The sequence below is a fragment of the Rhamphochromis longiceps genome, linkage group LG10, assembly GCF_057381845.1.
Source record: "Rhamphochromis longiceps isolate RC_006_pf linkage group LG10, R_longiceps_female_GT1.1, whole genome shotgun sequence".
NCBI classification, from domain to species: Eukaryota; Metazoa; Chordata; class Actinopteri; order Cichliformes; family Cichlidae; genus Rhamphochromis; species Rhamphochromis longiceps.
Genome location: NC_140566.1, coordinates 15,221,425 through 15,246,683, shown reverse-complemented (window position 1 = coordinate 15,246,683; position 25,259 = coordinate 15,221,425). Strand labels below are relative to the sequence as shown.

Sequence of the window (25,259 nt, the reverse complement as noted above, 5' to 3'; positions counted from 1 at the left end):
TTACAGAACTAAGTGTTTGAGAAGACTGACAACAAACAGGGTCTTTTGTACAAAAAAAAATTAAACACAATTGGTGAAGTGAGGTGTCCCTGCTGTTGGATTAGCTGATAATGTTACAGTAGCTGTTTTGCTGGTTTAACAGCACTCCCTGCAGGAGAAAGAGTGTAGGACACAGCACCAGATAGTGTTGCTTTAGCCCATTACAAAGCTGCTATTTAAAGCTCATCTACAGGGCAGGCACCAAATCACTCCAAAGATGTGCAACTTTGGGAGTGCCGCTTTGTCACAATAGAATAACTACACGGAAATGTCGGGGTTTTGTTCGTTTGTTGTTAAGGTTATTTAAAAAAAAAAAAAAAAAAAAAAAAAAAAAAAAAAGCCATGTACAGAAAGAAAAACCAAACTGATTTTTTTTTTTTTTTAAAACCATTCTCGATTCCAAATGCATAGATATTAATTTAAAAGAATGCTACATATGCAGCACGTCATCTGTATATTGAGAAATTGGTTGTAGTCACACCTTGTAATGCTGGCAAGTAGGCAGTAAAGTGTCTGTTGCTGTGGTGAATAAGTAGCTCCCTGCTTTGTGCTTCACCATAGTCCAATTTAGAGATTTCTCAGGCTCGATTCCCTGCAAAAATCTGAGAAAACCCCCTTTCAGTAGATTTGCTTGACATACGATGCGAGTCCAAGTGATAGAAAAAGGGAATATGGCGACAGAAATAAAAGATTGCACACAAAAGCTTGGGGGGGGGGGGGGTGTTTAGAGCTCACGTGAGCAAGGAAAACTAGGAAATAAGTCCTACACAAGTACCCTCAATATAAATTAAACTTTATAAAAATTTAAAACCCACACATCGATTTAGACAACTTATGTTTTCATCACTCCTCCCCTCTTAATTGGAGAACTATGCTGAGCCATGCAAGAAAAAGGGAGATATCCCACTACCGTTAGCGCCCTGATAAAACTAACCGCCTCAGATGAGCATGATTTAAGCATGACATATTTGGATGCTTTTCAAAGGTAACATGCATAAAACTCCAGGTGTGCTTCTTCCACAATATTTTTATTTTAAATTGCTTAAAATGAAATACTCCCACCTTTTTTTTTTTTTTTTATTTCTTTTTTATTTTATAAGTCTTGGTCAAAAAAAAAAAAAAAAAAAAAAAAAAAAAAAGAATACTTTGGCTTTGAGACCTTTATTTTTATTTATCATTTCAAACTATAAAAATGTCACCACTACTTGCTGTGAAATCACTTCTAATAAGTACACTGTAAGATGTGATAAACTGGTTTTAAAAAGGGATTCTTCAGACTGTCGATAAAAACTGTATACTGGATGTGCATTGGCTTTTTTTCTTCCTTCAGAAGGGCCTGTTGGATCTTCCTTTGGTTGTTTTTATGCACAGTTAGGTCCTTCAAAACAACATCATGTGCTGCCGCTTGTGACAATCTAAAAAACACAGGGGGGGGGGGGGGGGTGTTATGCAGCATGTAAAGCCTACTGTCTGTATAGAAGGTCAAAACAGAGGACCGGCCAACTTAAAGAGGCGTGGGATGCCTTTTCTTTACATAATCGTCCCTGCGCCTGATTGGATGAGATGAACAGCAATTAAAAAATGTGAGGTTGAGGGTTTTAGATCTTCGTTATTACATATATCAAGCCGGCAATATGAAATGTTATTAAGGAGGCGCAGTCAGGACTGCATCCCACACGTCCTCTGTCAAGGGGACTTCATTGTATTTTTTTGTCCCACTTTACTTTGACCGTACCCTGTATCATGTTAAGCGAATGCTAGACATTGTAGTGACATTACGGAAGCACAGCAATGGACATTGGGCGAGATGTTATGATGGATAGCTATACACAGTATTTACAGCAGGTTAGAAAGACTAAAACTGGCTTAACAGACTTCCTCTGACAAGAAACCTTTCACTTAGAGGGCAGAAGGACACGGAGGAACATCACAAATACGATAAGTGATACAAAAGTTTTGTCATTTCTGACCAACACCCCTAAAAATACCCATTTGCTGCTTGGAATTCTGTGACTGAAATGTTTAAAAGTTAGGGTGCGTCCTTTATCAAAAATGTATGTATTCAAAATGATTTTTTTCCCTTCAATAATGAAATCTGTATGACAGTGATCAGTGAGAACCTTTGAGAAACAGTGCCCATCCCACATAGAAAAAGCAAACCTGGAAAAAGTGAGCTGATTGTGAGAAGAAAAATGATTTCTCTGTTCTGTTTGTGCCATTCTCAAGCAGCAAATGGTGTCGTAGCCCTGTTGGCTAAGGCCTTTAAAAAAAGAGACAAAGAGTGGGTTATGCTAAACAGGTGGCACTGTGAGTGAAGGTGGAAAGCAGCAGAGGTATAAAACTTCTGTGTATCTGATCTCAAAGAAAAAAAAAATAAAACTGGAGGGGAGGGTGGCAGCAGGAGCCAGGAGTCTACATTGATTCACCAAGAGAATCATCATCATCCAGAGATAGGGGCAGGTAGAGATCCTGCGGAGATCCAGAGGAGCACAATTACTTTTGTAAACTCAAACTAAAGAGCAAAAAAATAAATAAAACACAAAAAGACAACAGGCAACAAGATGAAAGGTCAGGAGAGGAGGAGAGGTTAGGGTACCTTCTGCTTGTTGTTGAGGCCTGGACTGGTAGGGGTGGAGGTGGGGGAATGCTTGGAAATCGGGGTGGACAGCTGGCTGCTGGAGCCCGTCCCGTTGGCTGGGAGAGCCAACGCAGAAGTAAAGAGTGGGGAGGAAGACAAAGAGGGATGAGGGAGGAGGAGAGGGGAAAGAAGTAGAAGAGGTAAAAATAGAGTGGATTAGAAAGTTTGCAAGAGAAGCAAAAAGGAGAGCAAGTCCTGAACTGTGGCCTCATTTGGCCGTGATGTACAGGGACCCTGCTGGTCCAGGTTTTAGGAGGCTGACAAGTTCTGTTTGTTAGGTGACGTTTTATTCACTCGCTCTGCGTCTCCGCGACGTTGCTAGGATTCTGTGTGTGTGGAACACCGTTTATATCTAAGAGCAGTGTGATGTGATGTAGCCGTGAGTGTTAAGTGGCTTGAAAGACTTTTTGTCTATAAGAGATGAAAAGAGCTTGAGCCAGATGGCCGGTCTAAGTTTAAGCCAGCGACTGTTGGAAACACAAGGTGGATAAAGCTTCATTGTAAAGCCGCTGGCTTCGTTTAAACACTCGGGCAGATCGACAGAAACCCCACAGCCAAACAGAGAAATCACAAGTCCCATTATCCTGGGCTCTTTAAATAAAATAACTGCACTCTCTGCTCAGTCTGTGTGGGAGAGCTGCTCGTGTTTAGATGTACTGATTTTTGAGACACTCAGCTGTGAAAAGGGCCAAAGACATCAAACGAACACAGAAAGTTGCCCGCACTGCCACGGTTTGGGTCTCAGATTTCTACATCTGGAATATTTATTCGGCTTCCGCAGAAAACCCCTCGCATTGTGTGGTTGTTTTGATTGCACATTACTGCATGTCATTGTGTACTTTAACGCTGGCACAATGGCAAACGCACACTAATACAAACTGCTATTCAGTATGTCATGGTATGTGTGTTAAAAGAAGCAGAAAAAAAAAAAAAAAGCAGAGATGTTGGTGGTAGAATAAACTAATCCTCCATTTCAAATGAATTAAAAAAAAAAAAGAGTAGTACTGGGATTTCTAAATACTGTAATACCTCAATACTGCCCAAGTCTGCTGTAAAAGAGCCGTATTAGGACACGAATTCTGTAAAGTGCGAGTCTTGCTATGATCACGCCGTTTTTAAAGTGTACAGATTCCCTAGTAAATCCCTGAGACTGTTCAATTTTTCATAACATTAAAACATCCGTTTCTATTAAGGATTCAAAGCATAACTCAAAACATTACTGTTGTTGGGTGGAAACATCCGTTTTATATGGTTGTTTTAGTTTAAAGGCTTTTTCATTTGAATATATTAAGGTGTTAAGACTTGTTATGCCATAGCAAACGGCATAAACGACAATCATTCCAAAGCATAGAAAATCTAATTTCATTAAACTCATCAGTACTATTGATTAACTGACATAAATATGCACTTCCTTTCATGCCTCACGGGAATTACAAATGTGCTTAATGGGTAAATAGTTTACTGCCTCCACACGATGCTGGCCCACCACCTGCTGTGTTGGAGTCCAGACATTTACCATTGGTGATCAATAAATATCCATGACAGCCAAATGACTGAGGAAACCTGTAGAGAGCAGGAGACCTCACCTATTATGTAATGCAGCAACAGTACATGAAGAAGAAGAAAAAGAAAAAAAAGAAGGGGCAAGCACTCCATATTCCTCAAGTTGTTTTGTTTGCTCGTTTTAAATCATGCCGACGATTTTAATAAAAACTATTCAGCCGCTGAATGGTAAAGCTATGTAAACCCGATGGTACGATTTTCCTCACATGAAATATTTAAGCGTGAACCAGCTGTAGAGCCTCCATGCTCTCTCGCCTCCTGGATGTTATTATTAAATGTTAAAAAGTGCTTGATCGTCAAACAAACAGCTCAAAGCTGTTTAAATTGGCTTTGTTTACTTTTCATGTTTTATTCATGCTTTTAAAGAAACTACAGCAGAAAGATTATACTAAAGCTCAGAAGACCCACAACAAAGAAAAGCCCCCAGTTTATGCTGAGATTGAGTTTTTAACTATTTACTGCCTTTTAATCAAAATTACACAGAATAAAATTCAGGTAATATTTAAAGAAAAAAAGGTGTGATTAATGATGTCATGGCATATTTTTCCTTTCAGATTAAGTCAAAGGTCAACATCAGTTACGTGAATCTGCTACAGTATCATCTTGTAGTTTCATTCACTTAAACAGAAAAGACCCTGTTTTAAATTTTACACCAGCTTTGATTTCTAAGGTGTGGTCGGCTGCTTTTAAAAAAAGGGAAGGGCTAGAGTGTAGGTGAGATGTATCGGGCTCACTCGATTCAGCAGGAGACTTGCAGCGCTTGATTGGACCAGGACTCTTGGCTGAACCTCGCTGAGCTTTGGGTCCCTTCATCACTCTGCATTCTGTAAAGAGAGAGAAAATAAAAAGCACAAAGAAAGTAGTGAATAACATTTTTTCCCCTACCAACAGAATAATTGAGCTGCTCATACTCCCCAGTAGAAGGTTTTTCAAAATGTCTGAAATGAACCCACATGAACCCACCGTTCATGCCTCGAGTTCAACGTGTTCATTTCTGTTACGTCCTTTTTTTCCTCCAGCAGCTTTTTCCTTTGTTGCCAACCTCACATTTTAAAAATTGTGTGTAATCAATTATGATACATTTCTTCCCCCCCCCAACAACAATTTGGTGTTACAATAAACACAACATGCATGTAGGAATGTGCAGTCCATTCTGGGTCACTGTATTAATCAGGGTAGACAGACTCCAGACACTGCTACTCCTCCCGCTGCATCTTCCCCTCTGTTTGTACCGTCAGGCTCTCTTCCCTCCCTTCCTCCTCTCTTCCACTTTTGATGCTAATTATACTATCTGTCCTCCCTTCGTCTCCTGAGATCTCGCCACGTCTGTCTTGTCTCCTTCTCTCTCAACCTTCACACACCGTTGGGTACAGGCGCACATTCACGTGCTATTGTTTCCAAGGTGTGCCACCACGCATCTGACAGTACCTCAGACTAGCAGCTTGTCAAATCTTCTCAGTGGTCTCAAAGCAGAATAGAGTCTGTTAGAGTCCCTTTTGGCTTTTGTTAATGTTGCAACTGCATAAACAGACCTGCAGGTACTCATGCACTCCTTTCAGTCGGCATATTTATCATAAGGAGTGTGAAAAAATAAATAAAAATACTCGGGCGATATTAATCCATTTTGGTAGCAGTAATCATGTGATTGAATATATTTTTCCCATGTAGATCTTTCAAAGGTCATCTCCAGCCCAGAAAATGTTAAAGAAATATTTCATAGCATATTTGTCGTGTGTCTTTCTTGCCCGTACAGATTCTTAAATTTGAAAAAATGTCTGCTTGATCTCTATAATTTGTTATAGATACAGCCATCCATACCGTGATGAATCACAGAGAAGCCAGTCTCATCAACTCCACTGAAGCCAACTCAGAAATGCCTGCTTGAGCCACTCAGCCATTTTATTTAGCATTGGCCCCAAGATTATTATAGGCTGAATGAAATGATTTAGCTCGAGTTCAGTGGGGGGAGTACACAGTTAGAAAAAGAACGCAGATCATTATAAACTAACCGGCATCTCCATCCTGCCGAGAATCTTACAAGAAACGAAAAGAGACGAAGGTAACATAATGATGGTTATGAACCCTGCATCAGCACTGCGTTAACATAAAAAGGCAGACTGAATGTTTCGAGGAGAGCACATTAGGTGGAAGTAGGTTGTTAAAAATAGGGATTTCAAGTCTGCGGGGAGAAACTCAGAGGGTTGGCTTTATATTTTCTCTCCTTGACTTCTCAGCAGTATCACCACCAACAGATCAGCTGGCCTAAACCTGTCACAGGACAGATTAATGGCTCTTCTTTTTCCTGCCTTTTCCCATCCCTGCTGCCGGGTGCAGATAAGACTTCTCTCAGCCTCCTTTTTAGCCTCCCTCACACATATACAATTCCATCCACAGAGCATTGTACATGAATAAAACCTGATGAAAAGGATACATTTCTTCATCTCTGTAGACACACACACACACACACACACACACAGTACACTTTTTGGATGCTCATGTGCAGCGTTAATTCCATCTTGCACAACTTGCACAAGAACTCTAGAAATTGGTCATAAAATTGTGCAAATGAAGCCGTGCAGAGGATTCATGGACAAATATGTTAACGTCATTTGCAGTTACAGGTCATCTCTCTATACAGCTGATATTACTGCATGATAGTTCAGTCTCAATGTATTTTTTAATTTATATAGCACCAAATCATAACAGCAGTCGCTTCAAGGTGCTTTATCATGTAAACTAAATATTATAAAGTAGCCCTACAATACTAGAGGGAAAACCCCAACAATCCAATGATCCCATTTGAGCAAGCATTTGGCAACAGTGGGAAGGAAAAACTCCTTTTAACAGGAAGAAATCTCCACCAGAACCAGGCTCAGGGAGGGGCAGCCATCGGCCATGACTGGTCAGGGCTGAGGGGAGGAAGACAGGATATAAAAACACTGATCCAGCCCAAACTATAAGCCTTTATCAAAAGGAAGCCTAATCTTAAGAACAGAGAGCGTGTCTTGTCTCTTGAATCCAAAGTGGGAGCTGGTTCCACAGAAGAGGGGGCCTTAAATGGGAGGCAGAGCCTTCAGCCTTAACTTTTAAACACTAGAGAAACCACAAGTAAGCTTTCAGTCTGAGAGCAAAGTTCTCCAGTGGGATGATATGGTTCTATGAGGGCTTTAAGATAAGATGGGGGCTGATTAGCAAAGCCCTTACATGTCAGGAGCAGGATTTTAAACTTGAGTCTGGATAACTGATCACTACTGTGGCTTTTTTTTTTAAAAAAAGGGAGATCATAAACTGTTCAACCCCTCCTCCGACAAGCTGCATTACAGTGTGTGGCTACTCGCTTAAGTTGATTCCATAATGGGATGCAAAACAGACCAATTCAATCATGCTTACTAACCATTCTCATCCAAAGAGAAGTCGTCCTGTGCGTAGCGGAATTTCTCTGGTCCGCATGCAATGAAGACGTCATCATCGCCAAAGAAATCTTGGAGGCAGGTGACCTATTAAGACACAATACAGTAAATTTGAGAAACTGGAATATAAAATATAAAAGTAGAGTCTACTGGCTCTACCGTTTTACTACAAACATAAGAGGCTGTGGACTCAAATATCCCAAATTAATTCCACAATACCAAACCTGATATTGGAAAGCATGCAGGAACTATAAAATAAAGAAGGCATTAAAAACCTCACTTTGGGACCAAGTCCCAGATTCCAAGGTATAGTCAAAGTGTGCTGCTAATCCATGGGCTTTGGCTTTAATAACATTCCTCATGTGTATATGGTTAGGCCTTTGAAGAAAGCCTAGATATTTTCTACAATCTATGACAAGGACTAAGACTACCAAGATTCCAAGGCAGAAAAATAAAGCCAAAACCCTACATTGACCAGATGTCGATAGTTGTGGTTCCAAGTCATCAGGTACTATAGAAAGAGTACCCTCATGTATCTTTTATACCGTCCATGGTCGTGGCTGATTCGTGCCAGCCTGTCTAAAGAGTTTAAGTTGCTTTGATGTGGCCACAGACCAACTAATTTGTCCTGTCAGCCATCAGCCTTTTAAATAACTCAATGTGCTTTTAATGATGTTTATCTTATATCGTGCTTTGCTATATTGTTGCGCAATTACCATTGATGGTTGACCACATACAGGAGCTGTCAAGTGGGTGATACTGTCCTCTAGGAAAACACTGATTCGAACGCACAGACAATAGAAAATACTTTACTGAACACACTCAGGCACAACAGTGCTTTGAGCTAAACTAAGAGCAGCTAGCATGCTAACCTAGTTAATTAGCAATAAAGGTACAGCAGAATGAGAAAGCATGGAGGCTCAGGCATTTAGCCCCTTTCATTGCACCAATGTGTTCAACTGAATATTGATCCACTGCCCATACATAAAATATAAAGACATTCTCAATTGTACTCCTGTTCCCTCCATTTATCCTGGAGTTAATAGGAGTACATGCCATAATGGCAATCCATCCAACATATTTAAAAAAAAAAAAAAAAAAAAAAACCCACACGCAAATCTGTACCCGATTCTAGTGACAAGGAAAGTTTCAGGGACCACCAAGTCCTTCATATTTTTCTTCTCCAAGGAGCAGAAATAGCTGCACAAATCCGGCAGTTGCGGAGGTGTTTTAATCTGAATAAAAGACTGACGGATCTAGGTTAGGAGCATGTCACTAGCAAAAGTAACGTTTAAAAGGCCAACTGAAAATCAGAATCTTACTATAGAAGCTACGATTATGAGTTTGCCAAGAGGACTGCCAGCTCAAATGTCTATCACTGTATGTTAGATATGCTAAATGAAAACACACACACACACACACTCCGGTTTACGTGAATGAAATCACTAAATAAAAACTTCCGATCTTCAGGTTGTAGCAGACCTGTGTGTTTTGCTCGTCTTGTTTACATACCTTTAGATTCATGTAACAAAACATTAACACAAAAGGCACAAAAAACCCCAGACAGATGACAATGTTACACCTTTACTGTAATGTTTAAATGATTCGACTTCCTTCCCCGGGGTCTTTTCACTCTAAAGCAGCTGTTGACACAATATGGCTTACTGTATGGACAGATGTCTTTGTGCCACACCTTCTCCCCCGTTCTCCATTATACGGACTCTGTTACCAGCTCAGACACGCCTATTAAAGCCATTCAAGCTAAACACTGCTCTTCTTTCTTGTGCTGATGAGATCTGTTACAAAGCATATCAGTCAAATTTCCACTCTGCCTTTCAACACCTGTTGAAATCTCTTCCTTCTCGTTTAGAATTATAGGATCAAAGCACTACTACAAGTGAACTACAGATAACTTGCCCTTTATTTAAAGATGGAATTTGCTTTTTTTTTTTTTTTTTTATTTAAAAGCACGTCAGTTTTCACCAACGCAAGACTGTTTAGAGATCCACATGCTGAAAAACAGCCCCATGTTGGGGCCCATGCCAGGGTCAAGATGCATCATGGGTTGCCACTGTGATACACATTCAAACTATGAGCTCTGGATAATTTGGGATCTCACCACCCCAGCAGCTGCAATGTTGGTTCTCCGTCCTGCTAGACAAGCTAAAAGTGTGTGGTGGTGACTTGTTGGCGTGGCATCCAACAGCTGTACCCTCCTCTGTGCCCCACAATATTTCCCCCCCCCATCACGGGCCTTTCAGAGCCCTGCCGAGGTACAGAGATGGTGCTTCGACTCCAGGGATCAAAACCTAATTGGTTTTTCAGCTGGGGCTAATTTACAGGCTACACACTTGGGTTCTCTTTAGTGTTCGTTATCAGGAAATTGGATACATACATACTACTTTCATTAGGTTAAACTGTTGTATGGCAAGAAGGGCACCTGACAGTTAATCATAATATGGAAGCATTAGTAGGTGTTCTTTCTACCCTTAAGGCGAGTGGGTGGAGGAAAGGAGATGAAAATGGGCCGAAACAGCGTGGGTGGGTAGACGCTACTGCATGTTTTTAATAGCTTTAGGAACAGAGATGATTAAAGGGATAATGTTTTAATCCTATAGTCTGCTACTTTATTCTTTAACAGATCGCTACTTAAATTTAAGATTCTGGCTGCCTGGCACGCAAGACCACTTTAACTTCCAACAACATGTCTAATCTCTGATGGGAGAATTCAGTATGAATGCTTCAAAACAAAAGATACTGAATGGGATTAAACATTGAAATGTCTGAACAATTGTACTGCTGCAAAGAAATTTAACTCATACTGGCTTCCAAAGCTAAACTCCTCACCCGTTCTCTTATCAGAGGCTGAAAGGAAATTAGCCTTACGTTCAAGCTTCCATAGTAAAAAACACCCAAAAACCCACCAAATTTCCTATCAAGAGCTTTGGACTTTTAAATGTTTTCAAAGTCCTAAATCCACATTGTATGATTACAGTGTCAAACTCTGCCCAAACCTCCATCTTGCGTCAAAGTCAGCAAGCCTGTTGTGTATTAATAGTGACTAACACGCCATAAAATTGGCCTGATAAGTTTGTACAGTTGGCAGAAATTTGTGAGGAAAAAACAAACAAACAAAAAACTGCTCTGCATGTGATTAGATCAAATGTAAAATGTCAGAGTCCATTTAGAAACATGGCATGAATGAGGAAGGCACATGCCGGCTTGGGAGCGCTTAGGTTAGGAAGCATCCTCCCTCGATCTGAGAAGGTCAACCTCACCCATCTGGCAAAGGGGTCCGTGAGGAGGACAATGAGCCGACCTGATGCCATTTTACTTAAATGGATCAAAAGTGCTGTCATACTGCATTTATACATATTACGCTTGTACTGCACATGTCAGGGTGAGTGTACCCATCTCTGCATTTACTGGGATGATATGGGCGTATTTTTTCTGAAAAACTGGCTCTTTACAGACTCCAGGTGCCCTCCACCCTCTGTCCCACCAAGCCCATCCCTAATCTCTGCCTCACCAGCTGTCAGGTCCACATGACCCCCAGGAAAAAGGGAAGAAAAAAAAAAAAAAAACAAAACCCACCAGCAAGCATGTAGGGAACCTCCAATAACAGCGACTGAATTATTCAGAGTTTCTTTAACCCAACTTGGCAAGGGCAAACGCCCTTTAACTGGATGATGGTCTTCAGTTCCCCAATGCCAATTAAGAAGTGGGTGGAACCACGGTACTTAATTTCTGCAAAACAGAAACCTCCTGGGGTGAACAGTAGTTTTACCTCTCAGAGGTAATTTGAGAAATTTGGCTCCATATGTGCAGCACAATACGATCTCTATGAAACTATTTGGAAAAAGCACTGTAGGATAACAGTTTTAGCCATTGTCATAAAACACGACTGATATTAATAACATAGCAAAATAAGTGCTGTACTTGCACAGGATCAGAGCCACCCTTTACCACAACTGGAGGTAGTCTGTACCCTCAGCTTTCCAGCATATGGCATGCTACACATTCTTGTTTCAGGTGCAACTAAAATGCCTTTGTGCAAAGCAGCAGGGAGCATTTTCAAACAAAGCTATGCATCCTTTGTCTTCCCCCCCCCCCCCTTTTCTTTTAAGGACAGCTGGTTAATATTGACTTCAGCTCGGCCATTCAGCTGCAGTCTGAGCAGAAATGATTCACAAAGACTTGCATCCATCCATTTGTAAAAATAGTCACAATAATTCCTGTCAGTGCAAAAGTAAAGCTACTCAGTGCTGCATTCCAACAATTTCACTAACCACTACTCACCTTACGAACAGTAACGACTGAACATAAGCTTTAATGAGTCAACAGAAGGTTAAACACTGGAATAGAGTAGTGCGTAACTGATTACACACATCTGATGTGCTCTGCAAAGTATTCTCATATCAGCCTAAGGAGAGAAAAAAAAAAAAAAAAAAAAAAAAAAAGGACCTTGCTTTTTTCAGCCTATGGGTAAAAACGCCCACAGTCTCTTCACTGAGCACACAGACCTGATCAATATCAGTACCTCTGCACTGAGTGGAATATTCCTCCAAAATACACACTCTCCAGTTTATTCATTTCAGACAAGTATAAAAAAGCAGCACATCAGATTATCTTTTAGGACAGCAGCAGCTCAGGTACTGAGAATTTCAGGACAAATTTAGTAAATTGAAAAAGAAAGAAAAAAAAAAGGGGGGGTGCATTTGGACATCAGTAATTGCTTTACAGGAAACTGCTACCAGTTGCCTTTCTGACCCATCTATGACCTTCATGCACCAGCGTACTGCTTGTGCGTTATCGTAGGTGCTCTGGATGCATTTGGAGCACAGATGAGCCAGTTAGGCACAGATATCTGCACAGTCATGGGGACCAGCTGGTGCCTGATGCCGTTTTAACCCCACCCCTCTCGACCCCACGGAAGCAGGCTTTCCATTTAGCTGACTGATGTGGCCTTAACATTATTAAACAGTGCTTCCTCCTCTTCTCCCCCAGGTCATGCTCACTTGTTGATGTGGTGCTCATTGCATGAAAGTGGGGCTGTTAGAAGCTTGTACATGTATGCTTATTCCCTCTATGTCTGCTTGCAGTGCTTCATCACGAGGGACCACGCCCCTCCGTCACCCTGCCTGTCTGCTTGACTCAGTTTAGCTGCATTTGCGTGCACGCAAATGCAGTGAGCTTTTGACGGATGAGGACTAGAGGACAGGGCAGGTAAGACCCAGCGTAAAGAGCACACTCAGCGCATTACAACCATTGTCACAAACTGAATCCATCACGGTGGAGCTTATTGCCATGACAACTGCTTCTGCAGTATGGCAAAAGCAGACACTGCTAGAGCACTGATAACCAGGGAAAAGCAGGCTTTTCTTGCCCGGTAGCAGATGTATTTTAGTCGTTAAGAAGCTTTGAACCCGAGCATACATCCGTCTATTAATTCAGTGAATAATTTGTTACCATAGTTATTAACCGCTAAAGTGAACTGGAATCTTTTGTTCTCTGACAATAACAGCGCGACCTTGTGCCTGAAGCATCCATCCCCCTCCCCCTCTGATTGTTTAACAAATTCATTTTAAATGTTAAAAACAAAAACAAAAAAAAAAACATGAAATTACTGTCAATGCAAAAAGAAAAGCTGATTTTCTGCCTGTGACTGATTCGGTCATAAATGCAATGCAGCCTCAGAAAAGAGGATTTTTTAATTGAATACTTCCTCAGTCACATCTTACTTTCTCTTAATCTCAAGCAAACCTTAAAAACTAAAGATCCCAACCCGAGTCTTAATATTAAACACTCAAATCTGTTAAAGCTCTCTGCTCTGCTCCAGACTTGTGATAATGCACCAGGACAAAACGACACAGCAGCACAATGCATCATCAAGACGTTTCACAAATGATATTTGATTATGGCGTCTGTTAGACGATAACCTTTTCTTAAGTGCAATTCAAATGAGCAAGCAGTGAATCTTAAATGCAAATCAGAGCCAGTCTCCTCTGCAGACACCTCTATCAAAGAGGAAAGAATACAAAATGGCTGCCAGCAATTAGACGCTCTCCAACCTGATGTAGAAGCAGTGAGGGCAAATGAAGTAATGCACTTTTTTTTCCCCCTCCATAGACTCAGGGAATAATTAGCCCCCCCATCAGTGCAAATAAAATGATTCTAATTTGCTGTAAGAATGGTAATCCTGAAGCCACTGGCCCCACCCTTCCTGATTGGGCTGCAAGCAGCAGCATTTGAGGGAAAAATGGGAGTGATTTTGTTCACAGCACTTGCAAAGAGGGGCGAGCGGGCTGTCTGCAGAGTCCATTAAGGAAAAGAGGAACGTCAAAGCATGAAAAGCAGCCATTTTAAAAATGCCAGGAAGACAACCTGCAACGCCTTCTCAAATTTTGGGCACCAGCAGAGCTGATAAAAAAAAAACGCACATACATACACACACGCTAGAGTGTGCTCACACAAGTCACACCCAATGATGGAATGCAAGCAGGTAAAATAAACATGACATGTGGTCTTTTTTTTTTTAATATTTTCAATACTAAAGGGTTGCTTTGATAGTAAACTCTCACACCCACTACAGGATGTGGTATCTGACAGACCGGTCCACACCAGCTGGGCTCTCTTTGTGCCTGGGATGTGGTCTCCTAGCAACCAGTCCCAGCAGCTATCGCAGCGGAATGGGAAGAGGAGGATCGGCGCAGAGTCAGGGAGGGGTGGGCACTGCATCAATATTGCTTCTACCATATCACCTCCACCACAGAGCAGCTGCAATGTGCCTCTGCACACAAAGACGCCATAATAACGTGCACTGCGTTTCTCACATTTCTGTGCATTAATGTGAAACGGGGAGTCGCAGGCAGGAGCAACAGATCAGCAGACGTGAATTGTGAAAAAAAAAAAAAAGCTAGAGCTACCATGATGGCAGCACAATCAATATGCACTGATTGGAATGCCTGCAATATGATGGCTGTTGATGGTGTGACCACAATTCATTTATCATTACGCATGTGTGTGAGGGAAGAGGGAGGAGGGGAGGGATAAGGTGATTTCCATCTCCAGCAGGAGCTTCGGGAGAAAACCAGTACAAGACCCGGGGCGGCCAGACTGCACCCAAGGGACAGAGCATTAAAATCAAATAGCCTCCCATCTATCATTTCAGAACACCTCCCCTCCTCCAAGACGCATCGCTTTCCAGCATTATTAATACAAAAAGAAAAAGGCAGTTCAACATGTAAGAGATACCCCAGTCAGTAATGCATTTGTAATCAATAAGACAGGAAAAGAGGGTTTGCGCCTAAGAATAGGCAAACATTTAACCATATCAAAGAGAGGATTGAGGAACAGATGCACACACACGTTCCTCATCCCTGCATCTGCCAATTTGCAGCGCTTCACACTAGTCTGGAACTCACAGGTATACAGGAGTAACGTTATCATGAGAAAAGCAAGATCAGTTATACTATTACGGTTTAATAAAGTCAAAAAGGTCACCTCTGCAGACAAATCTGAAAGCACAATCCTCTCCATAGCCAACCTTTTTTGTAATGCCACACACACACCTTTACAGTGACATCTCTTGATATTAAGGAATTAGTTAAGTGCATCATCTCAAACCTTTCCACAGCCTTACAGCTGGGTGATGCTGTATGGTTGCGGCTGCGCTTTAAAAGTATCCCAATAAAGTGTGAGCATGAATAATATATTACCGGTATGTCCTTTTAGCTTAGCTGGTGTGTCGAGTAAACAATAGCATCCCCAGGGAACGACTTTTAGGCAATATTAAAATGTGCGTGTGGGCGTCTCATGCGGACATTTTTCTTGGTTTTAGGTAAATTCATATCGTTAAAAACGGCAGCTCGGTAAACTAGTATATATGTGAAATAGATAGACTTAAATATAATATTGGTACAGTGACCATGTCCCAGTCTAATGGATTCTCCCACAATCGGCAGCCAGTTGGGTTCAAGATCAACAAATGGCTGATAATTTTACCTGGTTTGACAAACTGAGCTAGTCATATAAAAAGACCAACATTGCAGACTTTGAGATGATAGACTAGTAATCCTGTTACTGTGCAGGTTTGTCTATACCTGCATTTTTACCCTACACATGTGCTGTAAGGGTAGAAATTTAACCAAACGGGTAAAATACAAAAATTCAGAAAATAAGGCAACCTCTTGGCCAGTAAGGATGTCAAGCATTTATCTTAAAATTAGAACAGATGAATGTCAGCACTTTCATTCTGGAATCATTCTTCCAAGCACGAGAGGATGTCTTGACTGGTTGTTCGAACAATGGTCATTCGGTGTCACAATGTTTGCCTCCGAATGGGAACAAAATGGCAACAATACAGGGCCGAGCCCTTTTTGCACACTATAGTGGGAAGACATCAGAACTCCGCAGGACTTTTAAGCTTTTCAAAGCCAGATGGGACTCAGAAATACCAGTGGCCTAAAACCAGCTGAGCAACAAAAGGTTGGCAGGCAAGACTCTAATGTCTCTGACCACAACACAGGTGACTAGGTAGCATCAGAGAAAAAAAGTCTGAAGACAAACTGCTGACAGCGAAGGTCATACAAAGGTTGTTCCCACAGACGCTTGGAGTTCTCATGGAGCGACTAAGTCATTGTTGGCTGAGGTTATGACAGAACAATAGGATTTTGTGGGCATCTTGTGTCACTTTTGAAAGTCATTGGAGTTAAAAGGAAACCACTGATGAGGCAACAAGATCGTTTTGTCTGGTTTTTTACATTTCTAAGCTAATTATTCTGCTTCCTGCTTTCTCTTGATCCCGTTCATCACTGCCTGTGTGGGGGCAGATGTATGAATGACACACTGTCGTCAATCCGACCACAAATTTTCCTATTGTGAGACTTCGTTTACATACAGTACTGTACTGCCTTTATTTCACTTATTTCTCAAACAGAGGGCTCTATCCCAAATTAAACAAATGCAGACATAGAACTCCATCCGCAGCATGGTTCATTTGAATTTTAGCAGGTTAGACATTTTCATATGCACATCACATGCTGTAAAGTCAGATTTTCAGCAGCACGTGTGAGCCAATAACTTTATATCACGGCGTAAAGTGACAATACCTGCTTGCCATCCAGAGTGTAGATCCTCTTAACCACGCCACTCTCCAGTTTAATGGCCTCCGTGATGTCAGTGAGCACCTGCTCAAAGGAGTGTGCGGTCTTCTTATTGAGCAGGAAGCGGACAGCTTTGCGTGGCTTCACGCCGCTACGCATGACCGTTACGAGCTTGGGTCGAATAAAGTCCTTGGTCTCCCTGGACTCACCGGCAGCCTTGGCAGCTAAGGACTGCATGTTCTTCTGGCTTGCTGAGGCCTTTACATTCACAGACCAGTTGGGGTTGACGTTCTTTGTGTAGTCAACTTTCTTGTAGAAGTTCTCTGATGCGCAAACATAGCTTTCCCCTGCAGAGTCAAAGAGAAATTGGGTTAGTGTGTCGTAACACGCATATTATTCAACTTTGGCACCTGAGAGTCCCGCAGCGTCTCTCTACTCAAAGATTTGAACCTTCAGGAACTTTCAAGACTAGTAGGAGGGAAGAAAAGGTTTTTAAAATGACTGAAAATCACTTTATAGACATTAGCATGGCTGCTGAGGTCTTGTTTGAAGTTCACAGACAGGCTTTGAACCACCAGGCTGCGTTGCCATGAATATTTGCAAAATTTGGATCACTGGATTGCCACAAACTTACCCCATTTTACTGAGATGGTAGCACCATTACGACAAATACCATTAGAATTAACCCCTCTCCACTCAGTATGGAAACAAACTTGTTTCATGCTTTACCACTTTGGATCAGTCCTTGCTTTGAAACCTGAGGTAATAAGATAAATGTAGACTGTTTAATAACCATGTGTCAATGATTGCTCTTCATATACCGAATGATTGCCACATTTTCCTAAAATATCTGCTGTAGTCATCATCAGTTCATAGTTTTCACTGCAAGCTAGACTTTAAAGACAAAAGGCTGCTGGGGGACAGAGGGAGGGGAAGAAAAAAAAAAATCTGGCAAAAAGGAGGCAATCCAGAAGGCAACAATTAGGCCAAATGTGGAGAAATTGCAGAAGAGACAAGAGGAACAAAATGGGATTACACTGTGCAGAGGAGATTGAACAATTAATTATATCTCACAAAAGGAAGCACAATGAAATAGCCCCGCCACCCACAGTGCTAACTCTGCACCCCTGCTCGACACACATATACACAAAGATAATACACACACACACACACTCCTATCTTTCCTAAGCAGCTCAAGCGGCAGAGATGATCACCTCATTTTAGACAAATTAAGCTGCAGTTTATCTTCCAGCTTTACCCAAAACTCACCCTGTCTACCTCATCCCTCAGCAGCCTTAAAGGAATCTCGCAAAGTCAAGTCTGTGTGCGAGTGGAGAGAAAGAGGGGAGAAGAAAGAAAGAAAAAAAAAAAAAAAAAAAAAAAAAAAAAAAAAATCTGGGATGTTTTACTTTCTAAATATTATACCTGAGAAACCCTCATTCAAAAAAAAGAAGGGGGGGGGGAGACAGGACTGGGGTTTAAGCAGCATTTAACTAATATCGTTGCTCTCACTTCATCCATCTGACTTTCCCCCTTTTCAAATTGCATTATCCCTCTGACACATCCCATGTCGCAAATTCAGCTTCAGGCTGCTGCAAATAAGCGACAATTTGACTGGAACAGCAATTTGCGACAAGCAGGTCAACACATGGATCATCCGGTTTGATGTCGAGCGAAGATTTCCTTCAGTCACCATGTTTGGCAACTTTCACTACATAAATTTTTGGAGGCAAATGAATCACTTCTTGTCCTAGTCGGTGTTCTGGTGCCAAATGGAACAAGAGCAATCACGGTGGCAGCTGCTCTTAAGGGTGTCTACACTACTCCAGCTATCAGACAGAAATGCAAGCTGAACAGCTCCCCAGATTCTTACAGTAGCTATAATAATCGTGACTGCTGAATCAGAAAAATCCAAAAATCATAAAAAGGTGTAACTTCAATTTATTTGGATTTCTTCTCACTGTTGCTATGGGTACTGTGGGAAAGGTTTAATAAATATGCATAAAGAAATGTGGCTGGTGGTTTCTTCAATGATGAGATCCTAATGATTTCAATTAACAAACTGCTCTCTCATGCTGAGTGTAAAGATCCAACTTTAAAGTACAGAAGGAAGCCCTCTGAGAGTCTAAACTCAACACTGAATCCCATTAAGATCAAGACAGAAGACCCACTTTCAGCTTTATTAGCTGCAACAGGAATTCCCCAACAGCAAGATGCTAAAATACAATTTACATTTAAGAAATGAAAGAGCATGCATGTGGATGTTTAAAACAGATTGGCTCTTTCACTGCATTTCCCCATTTGTCTCGGTTTTTTTGCCTTTGTCAAAAGAAAAAAAAATGTTTTAAACAACTTCTGTCAAACAAAACTGCCCAACTACCAAAAAAGTAGACCGATGTCAGTCAACTGCATAAACACAACTCTTTAGCCTAGAATTTAATACATCATATGGGAGATTAGAGAAGTCTAGACTGAACAGATTAGACTTGTAATCTCAAAAAACTGCAAGTTTTATGTTTCTTTCTAATACTTCTCAGCAAAGAAACTGGCGGGTATCTTGAGGGCCCACCTTTTCACAGCGGTTCTACCTTTACTAAAACCTTACAATGCACCAATATTTCATGGTGTTAAATCATACATTTGCTTGGTCCTGCTGGAACATTTTTACCTTCCTCTAGGTCATCCAAGGTTGTGATCTTGCGTGCACCATCAATAGTGAAGATGAAACGCACACCCTGTGGCAAATTGATGTGGTCGGACAGCGAGCGCGTCAAGTCGGCCAGGAGGGCATCAAAGGTGCGGAATCGGTCGTTGGCTACAGCGTACACGATGCCTTTGAAGAAGCGGTCTCCGTTGCGATAGAAGCGCACCTTTTTGGCTTTCTTCTCATTGGTGAGGGCCTGCAGAGTGCGTGTGCGGTAGAAGCTGCAATGGGCGCTGTGAGTAGGGCTGGGGAGTCCATTCATACGCCCGCCCCGCGGGGTACGAGAGGCCTTGTCTCGCTCATCAAAATGTCCAAAGTCTAGCTCCATGATGACTGAAAGTTATGGTGGTCGTGACAGATGTGTTGGGGTGGTGACCAGCTCCAGAGAGTCTAGGGAAAGAAGGAAACAAGTGCTTGTAATGTATCACCAGATACTGCAGTAGTATTAACGGTTAATGGTCGTATGTTCATGACATTTCACTCAGAGCAACATTTAATTCCATGATTGTGACTTATTCATAAATCTGCATCTAAATAAACCAAAATCCAGAGCTAGGTGAGGATTAGGCACAGGAATGAGATTAAGATGATTAGCCAATTGTATCGCTAATATTAAAACTGGAAACCAATAGTCATTGAAGTTAAATTTGTACAGTGCTGCCCTGGCACTGCCCGTTAATTGTTTGCTTCTAAGACAAGGAGTATGTGTCCACTCATGGCATCTGAGGAACTTAACACCCAGTGGATTTGCTATTTTTAATTCCCCTGATATTTATGCAGTATAAAACACGTATCCAATATAAAGTCAGTATAAAAACATGGACATGTTTTATAAGAAATTAAGAAAAGAAAAATATGCCGATCGGAATTCCACCAGGTGATAATTGTTGTTGCAAAAAGACTTGAGAAAACAGCTTTCTGACTTTACCTCCACCAACACTTTCCTATGAATTTATGGGTTAGACACTCATTTTGGGTCATACCAAATTAAAAAAAAGAAGAAAAGTCAAGTCAGTTTTTAAGAACCTTGGTCATACCATGTTTCAGACTTATGAAACCACACATTCTTCGTTAACAAGGCGGAAACAATAATGCTGAGGCTTCAAAATGGGATTTGAGAAATTAATGCATGACATCTTGGTAGTAACGTTCATGCCCCTGTATTTATCCCACTGTTAGCAGGGAGCACAGCTAACAGGCTAATGTTTGCCTCCGTTTTCTTCTCTCCTAGACTGTCCTCACATCAACTATTTCAATAAAGCTGCTCTCATTTAAATCATTTTCCTTTTTTGTAGTTAAACAACATAATGAGCATTACATCATTATGACACACGGAGCACATTAAGGCTTCATGTTAACCAGCTGTCATTTATAAGCCATTTCCAAAGCTGGCACTGTGCGCAGCTAAAACCCTGATTTAATCATGATATCTAAAAGGAAAAACAAACAATGCAAATAATTCAGAGACAGCTGCAGGTTATATTTACACAGAAAATAGTCACTCAGACACAGCAGCAACGGGACGCTTTCTCACATTCACTTAAATTAATTGCATAGCAGCCATATTGGTACTGCCTTGTTTTAGCCAAGGTATCCATGGCAACAGCCGGCACACCATTCTTCCTGAAAGAGGCGTGGCCAACCGGTGCATTTAAAGCTACACGTACTAAAACCGCTGGTCATCAATCCTGCATGTCAAACTAAAACTTTGTCACGCATGCATTAACATTTTAAAAATGATTTTTAAAATGTTAGTGCAGACTCTTTGAATTTCTACACATAAAATAGTATGACCCTAAAATACTCCAGATGCAGTGAGTGTGCAGCAGTACGTCTCACTGACTGTTACCACACTGCTTTATGTGGCATGTAGCACATGATAGCTCCCCCTCTTCTTCTGAAGTCCGCCTACAGACACCTCTGTGCAGCTGTCTCACTTGGCCAGATGAATCAGTAAGTGATGAATCAGTAAGCTAACCACTAACACAAAAGGTTTTGGAAATAATGATGATGTCAACTTGTATATTGTCCTATTAGATATCTGAGATATCAATGACATCAACGGAATCACAAGGAAATTATACGGCTCAACAACTCAAAAAAAAAAATGCTTATTCTATGGAGGTTGACTGCCCAAGGTTTTATAGCAAAAGTAGTAGTCTGCTAGTTAATCTTCCACCTGATGACCACAAATAAACTTGCCAAAGCCACAAAAACTCATTGAAGAGCATCTTCAAACTGATACTTTTTCAACAACTGACACACAGACACCCATCAAACGCCCACACCCATTCACATGAAAGGGGAAGTGCAAAGTTTAAAGCCCCGATCTATGAGCAATGTCTCCCCAATTTAAACTTTAAAGGAGAGTATTCTTTTTAAAAACATATTTGACGAGACCGAGCCGAATAGCACAAATGTGAAGTGTCACATTTCTGTCACTTCTACGGGCCCCGATATCCTCACAGGACTTGTCATTATTGACTGAAAGGTCACTGGTCTTTGAACACAACTCCACTCCGAGTGGCATTTTAACAACTCAAGATTTGACTTTGACATTTTTCAAGTCACTGAAGACAGAATTCATTTGGCATCTTCTGCCACTGAAAGTCAATCTTGCGCCGTAATATGAGGCGGAGGTCCTCCAAATCATCAGGGAGTGTTTCAGTGGATGTAGTGAGGATATGAAATTTTAGGTGTCATTGTTTTGCAAAATTCTCAAACTAAAACTAAGCTTTTCACTTCCTTCTTCACATGCGAGTCATCTGATGTACAAAAAACACGGTTCGCTGCTTTCAGTAGACCCAACATGGTTATATGAAAATGAAGAAAGAAAGAAAAAAAAAAAAAAAAGGAAGCAGCTTGGAAAACAATAAAAATTTGAGGCCCCACCTTTTAACAACAAGCTGTTGTGCTGTGATATTCATTGCAAACATATATCCAGCCTTGGTGCTAATGTTAAGAAGGCCTAAACCAATTAGTCAAAACATGCACACAAACTGGTGAATGACACAATGTCACAGCCCATAATCCTCCACTATCCTGCCTCTTTTAGTACCACATGATTACAGCACTGTATATAGTATAACCATACTGACAAACGGGGGGTGGAAGAGATCACCACCCATCCATGTGGCAGGTCGACACCCCCCTTTCCCCACCAAGCATGCTAACCTTTGGCTGATCTGCTGACTGGTGTTTTATGATAAGCACACTGACAGGGGAGGGACTTCTGTGGACTGGGTGCTCCTTAGCTGACAAAGGCCAGGTTTCAAGCCCATCTGCTGCACTAATAAGCAGAGCGAGCAGTGACCCTTCCCCAGAAAAGCAACCACTAGGACAGTCCATTGTCTCAAACGGGGTGCCTGCCTTCAGAGTGACATCACCATCGCTGCTGCTCCTGCTGCAGCCGGCTCAGTCTCCTGCTCAAGTCCAGAAAATACATCCTCCCACAGCTTTTTAGTGTTAATCTGCACGGACACGACTGTTTAAAGATCACCTCTCTTTGTGGCTGACACACTTGACGTTATCAATCAATAAATCTGGTTAAAAATATGCGCGCTTTCCCCACTTCCAAATTAAGCGCAAACCTGGACATCAGGCAGCACTGCGGTATCATTGTGTGGTGTCATTGATATATTTGTCTGGTTCTGTGTTCCTGACTGAGCCACCCACACCCACACACACTCCTGACAAACCAGCACCACATTATGACTCTCCAGTCCGCGTCAGGAAAATTGATCTGCGTGCGGTATGTCTCACACCAACACACGGAAAGGTAGGTATTAAAAAAGAGAGAATGAAAAATAAGAGCCACGAAAGGAAAAGTTTCATGACACTACTCTTTTCATTTATGATGGATGGCGTGTGGCCACATGGCAGAGACAGCAGCTTAAAATGCAAGTTCTGCTTGAAATGAAAGGGGAGGGTTGGGCGTGTGAACGCCACAATCCACCTGCTCAAGCCTAAATCTAAAAAAAAAAAAAAAAAAAAGCCTGATATAATCCCCTTCCAAAATGCAAAAAAATAAAATAATACAGTGATATTCAAAGTTGCCCCCTGAGAGTCAAAATCACTGCAATGTAATATATACTTTCTTTAAAAATCACTGAAGTCTGCTGATTATCCCACCCAGTAGCGGACTCACCTGCGTCGCTGATTGCGGAGTGTGTGGGGGAGTGGATGTGAGTGTGTGAGTCGATGCTGCAGGATAGCGGCACGCCGTCTCTCCCCTCGCCTTTGTCTGTTTCCGTCTGAGTGCCGGAGTCACTCCTTGCTTGAATCGAGCAGCCACTGGGTCCTAAAGAGCAGTGGATCCGCCCACTGAGGAAAAAAACTGTAGGTGCCAGTCAGTGTGGGCTGGGGTGGAGCTCCCATCAGGGTCACCAAAGGTAGTTCTAACGAGCAAATGAGCAAGAATTAAAGGTGGGGATTATTTACAAGTCATGGTTGAAAGATGAAAGCGGCTTTTATCATGTGATGTGTGAGGCAGATCTTTCTGTTAAGATGGGAGAAGAAAACTTATTCTTTTTTATTTAATTTTTTCCTGTAAGAATTTCAGCTATTTGTTTTATTTTGAAGATTGTGGCTTTCTGTGAGTGAACTGTGAGAGCTGAAGCTAAGGCATCACGAGTGCGTCCCTTTCAGACAAACCACAGTCTGATGCCTTTGGTCTGGTGGAGCTCTTTGTCAGGAGCAGATAAAAGCTTGACTAACTCGCAGTGATTGTATTTGGCTTTTTGTGTGTGTGTGTCTTCTCCTAAAGGAGGATTTCATTGTCGGTGAACTGTATATTAGTATCCCAGAAGTTGATTAAACATCAAGACTGCCCATGTTCAAAAGGGCGGCTTGCATTCAGCCAACTTGCTTTCTTGCAGAACATGTGCATTGTGAACATTTCCCACAGCTTCAATGGAAGGTGATTGTTTTCTGACTTGAATTCTACTTTTCAGTTGCGTGTTTGCTCTAGTGGAAACAGGAAAAATAAAATACCTGATAATGGGTACGTTGACCCTAATGGAACAAAAGTTTGACTTTGCTTATGAGGCAGTTTGTGCGATGCAATGTTACACAGAAATCATGCTGTCAAACAAAGAGGAACTCGTGCTGCAGAAAGCAGTTACTTTGCTGCTCGACAACAAAAAATAAATAAATAAATAAAAATTACTTTGAAACCGCAGCTGATCTCAGTGGGAAAAATCATGCTGCATATCTGTAGTGATGTGTACTTGTTAATGTGTTAGGAATGAAAGGATGCCACGTGGTTTGATGGAAATGAAAATTATCAACCTACAGAGAGCTGATTTTAAAGACATTGCATAGAGCAGAAGGCGACTCCATATTGCAGAAATGTCATTGCAACAACTCAAAAATGGTACTCGGGAGTTTGTACGGCCTTCCTGACATTGTCATGTACGCATGCCTGGCAACATCATGCTCCTAAGTTCACAATGGATGGTATCCTAATCGATCTCCTCGTGGATCTGGATCAGGGCATCACTGAGCTCTAAGGTGCAACCTCTTGGCAAACTAACCATAACGTCCCAGAGGTGTTCTATTGGATTTAGGTCAGGTGAGCATGGAAACCAGTCAGTGGTGTCATTTCCTTCCTCCTCTAGAAACTGTCTGGATACTCTCACCACTTGAGGCCCTGCCTTTTTATGGACCAGGAGAAACCCAGAACTGACTGCACCATTGTAAAGTCTGAAAATAGGTCCAAGAATTTCATCCTGATGTTTAATTGCAGTCAGGATGCTGATGCCTAGCCTGTAGAGTTATGTGCATCCCTCTATGGATATGCA

At 41.6% G+C, this 25,259-nt stretch overlaps 1 protein-coding gene across 1 annotated transcript; it reads right to left on the bottom strand.

Annotated features, from left to right (window-relative positions):
- Nucleotides 1-1,102: 1,102 nt before the first annotated feature.
- LOC146660518 (neuronal migration protein doublecortin-like) lies at nt 1,103-23,761 on the bottom strand. Its single transcript, XM_085420425.1, has 7 exons — nt 23,606-23,761; nt 19,423-19,848; nt 16,761-17,101; nt 7,635-7,737; nt 4,975-5,064; nt 2,636-2,733; nt 1,103-2,508 (listed from the first exon to the last, which is right to left on the bottom strand). The coding sequence occupies exons 2-7, from the start codon at nt 19,784-19,786 to the stop codon at nt 2,452-2,454; spliced, it is 1,053 nt and encodes a 350-aa protein (XP_085276551.1). The 5' UTR covers nt 19,787-19,848; nt 23,606-23,761; the 3' UTR covers nt 1,103-2,451.
- Nucleotides 23,762-25,259: the final 1,498 nt, after the last annotated feature.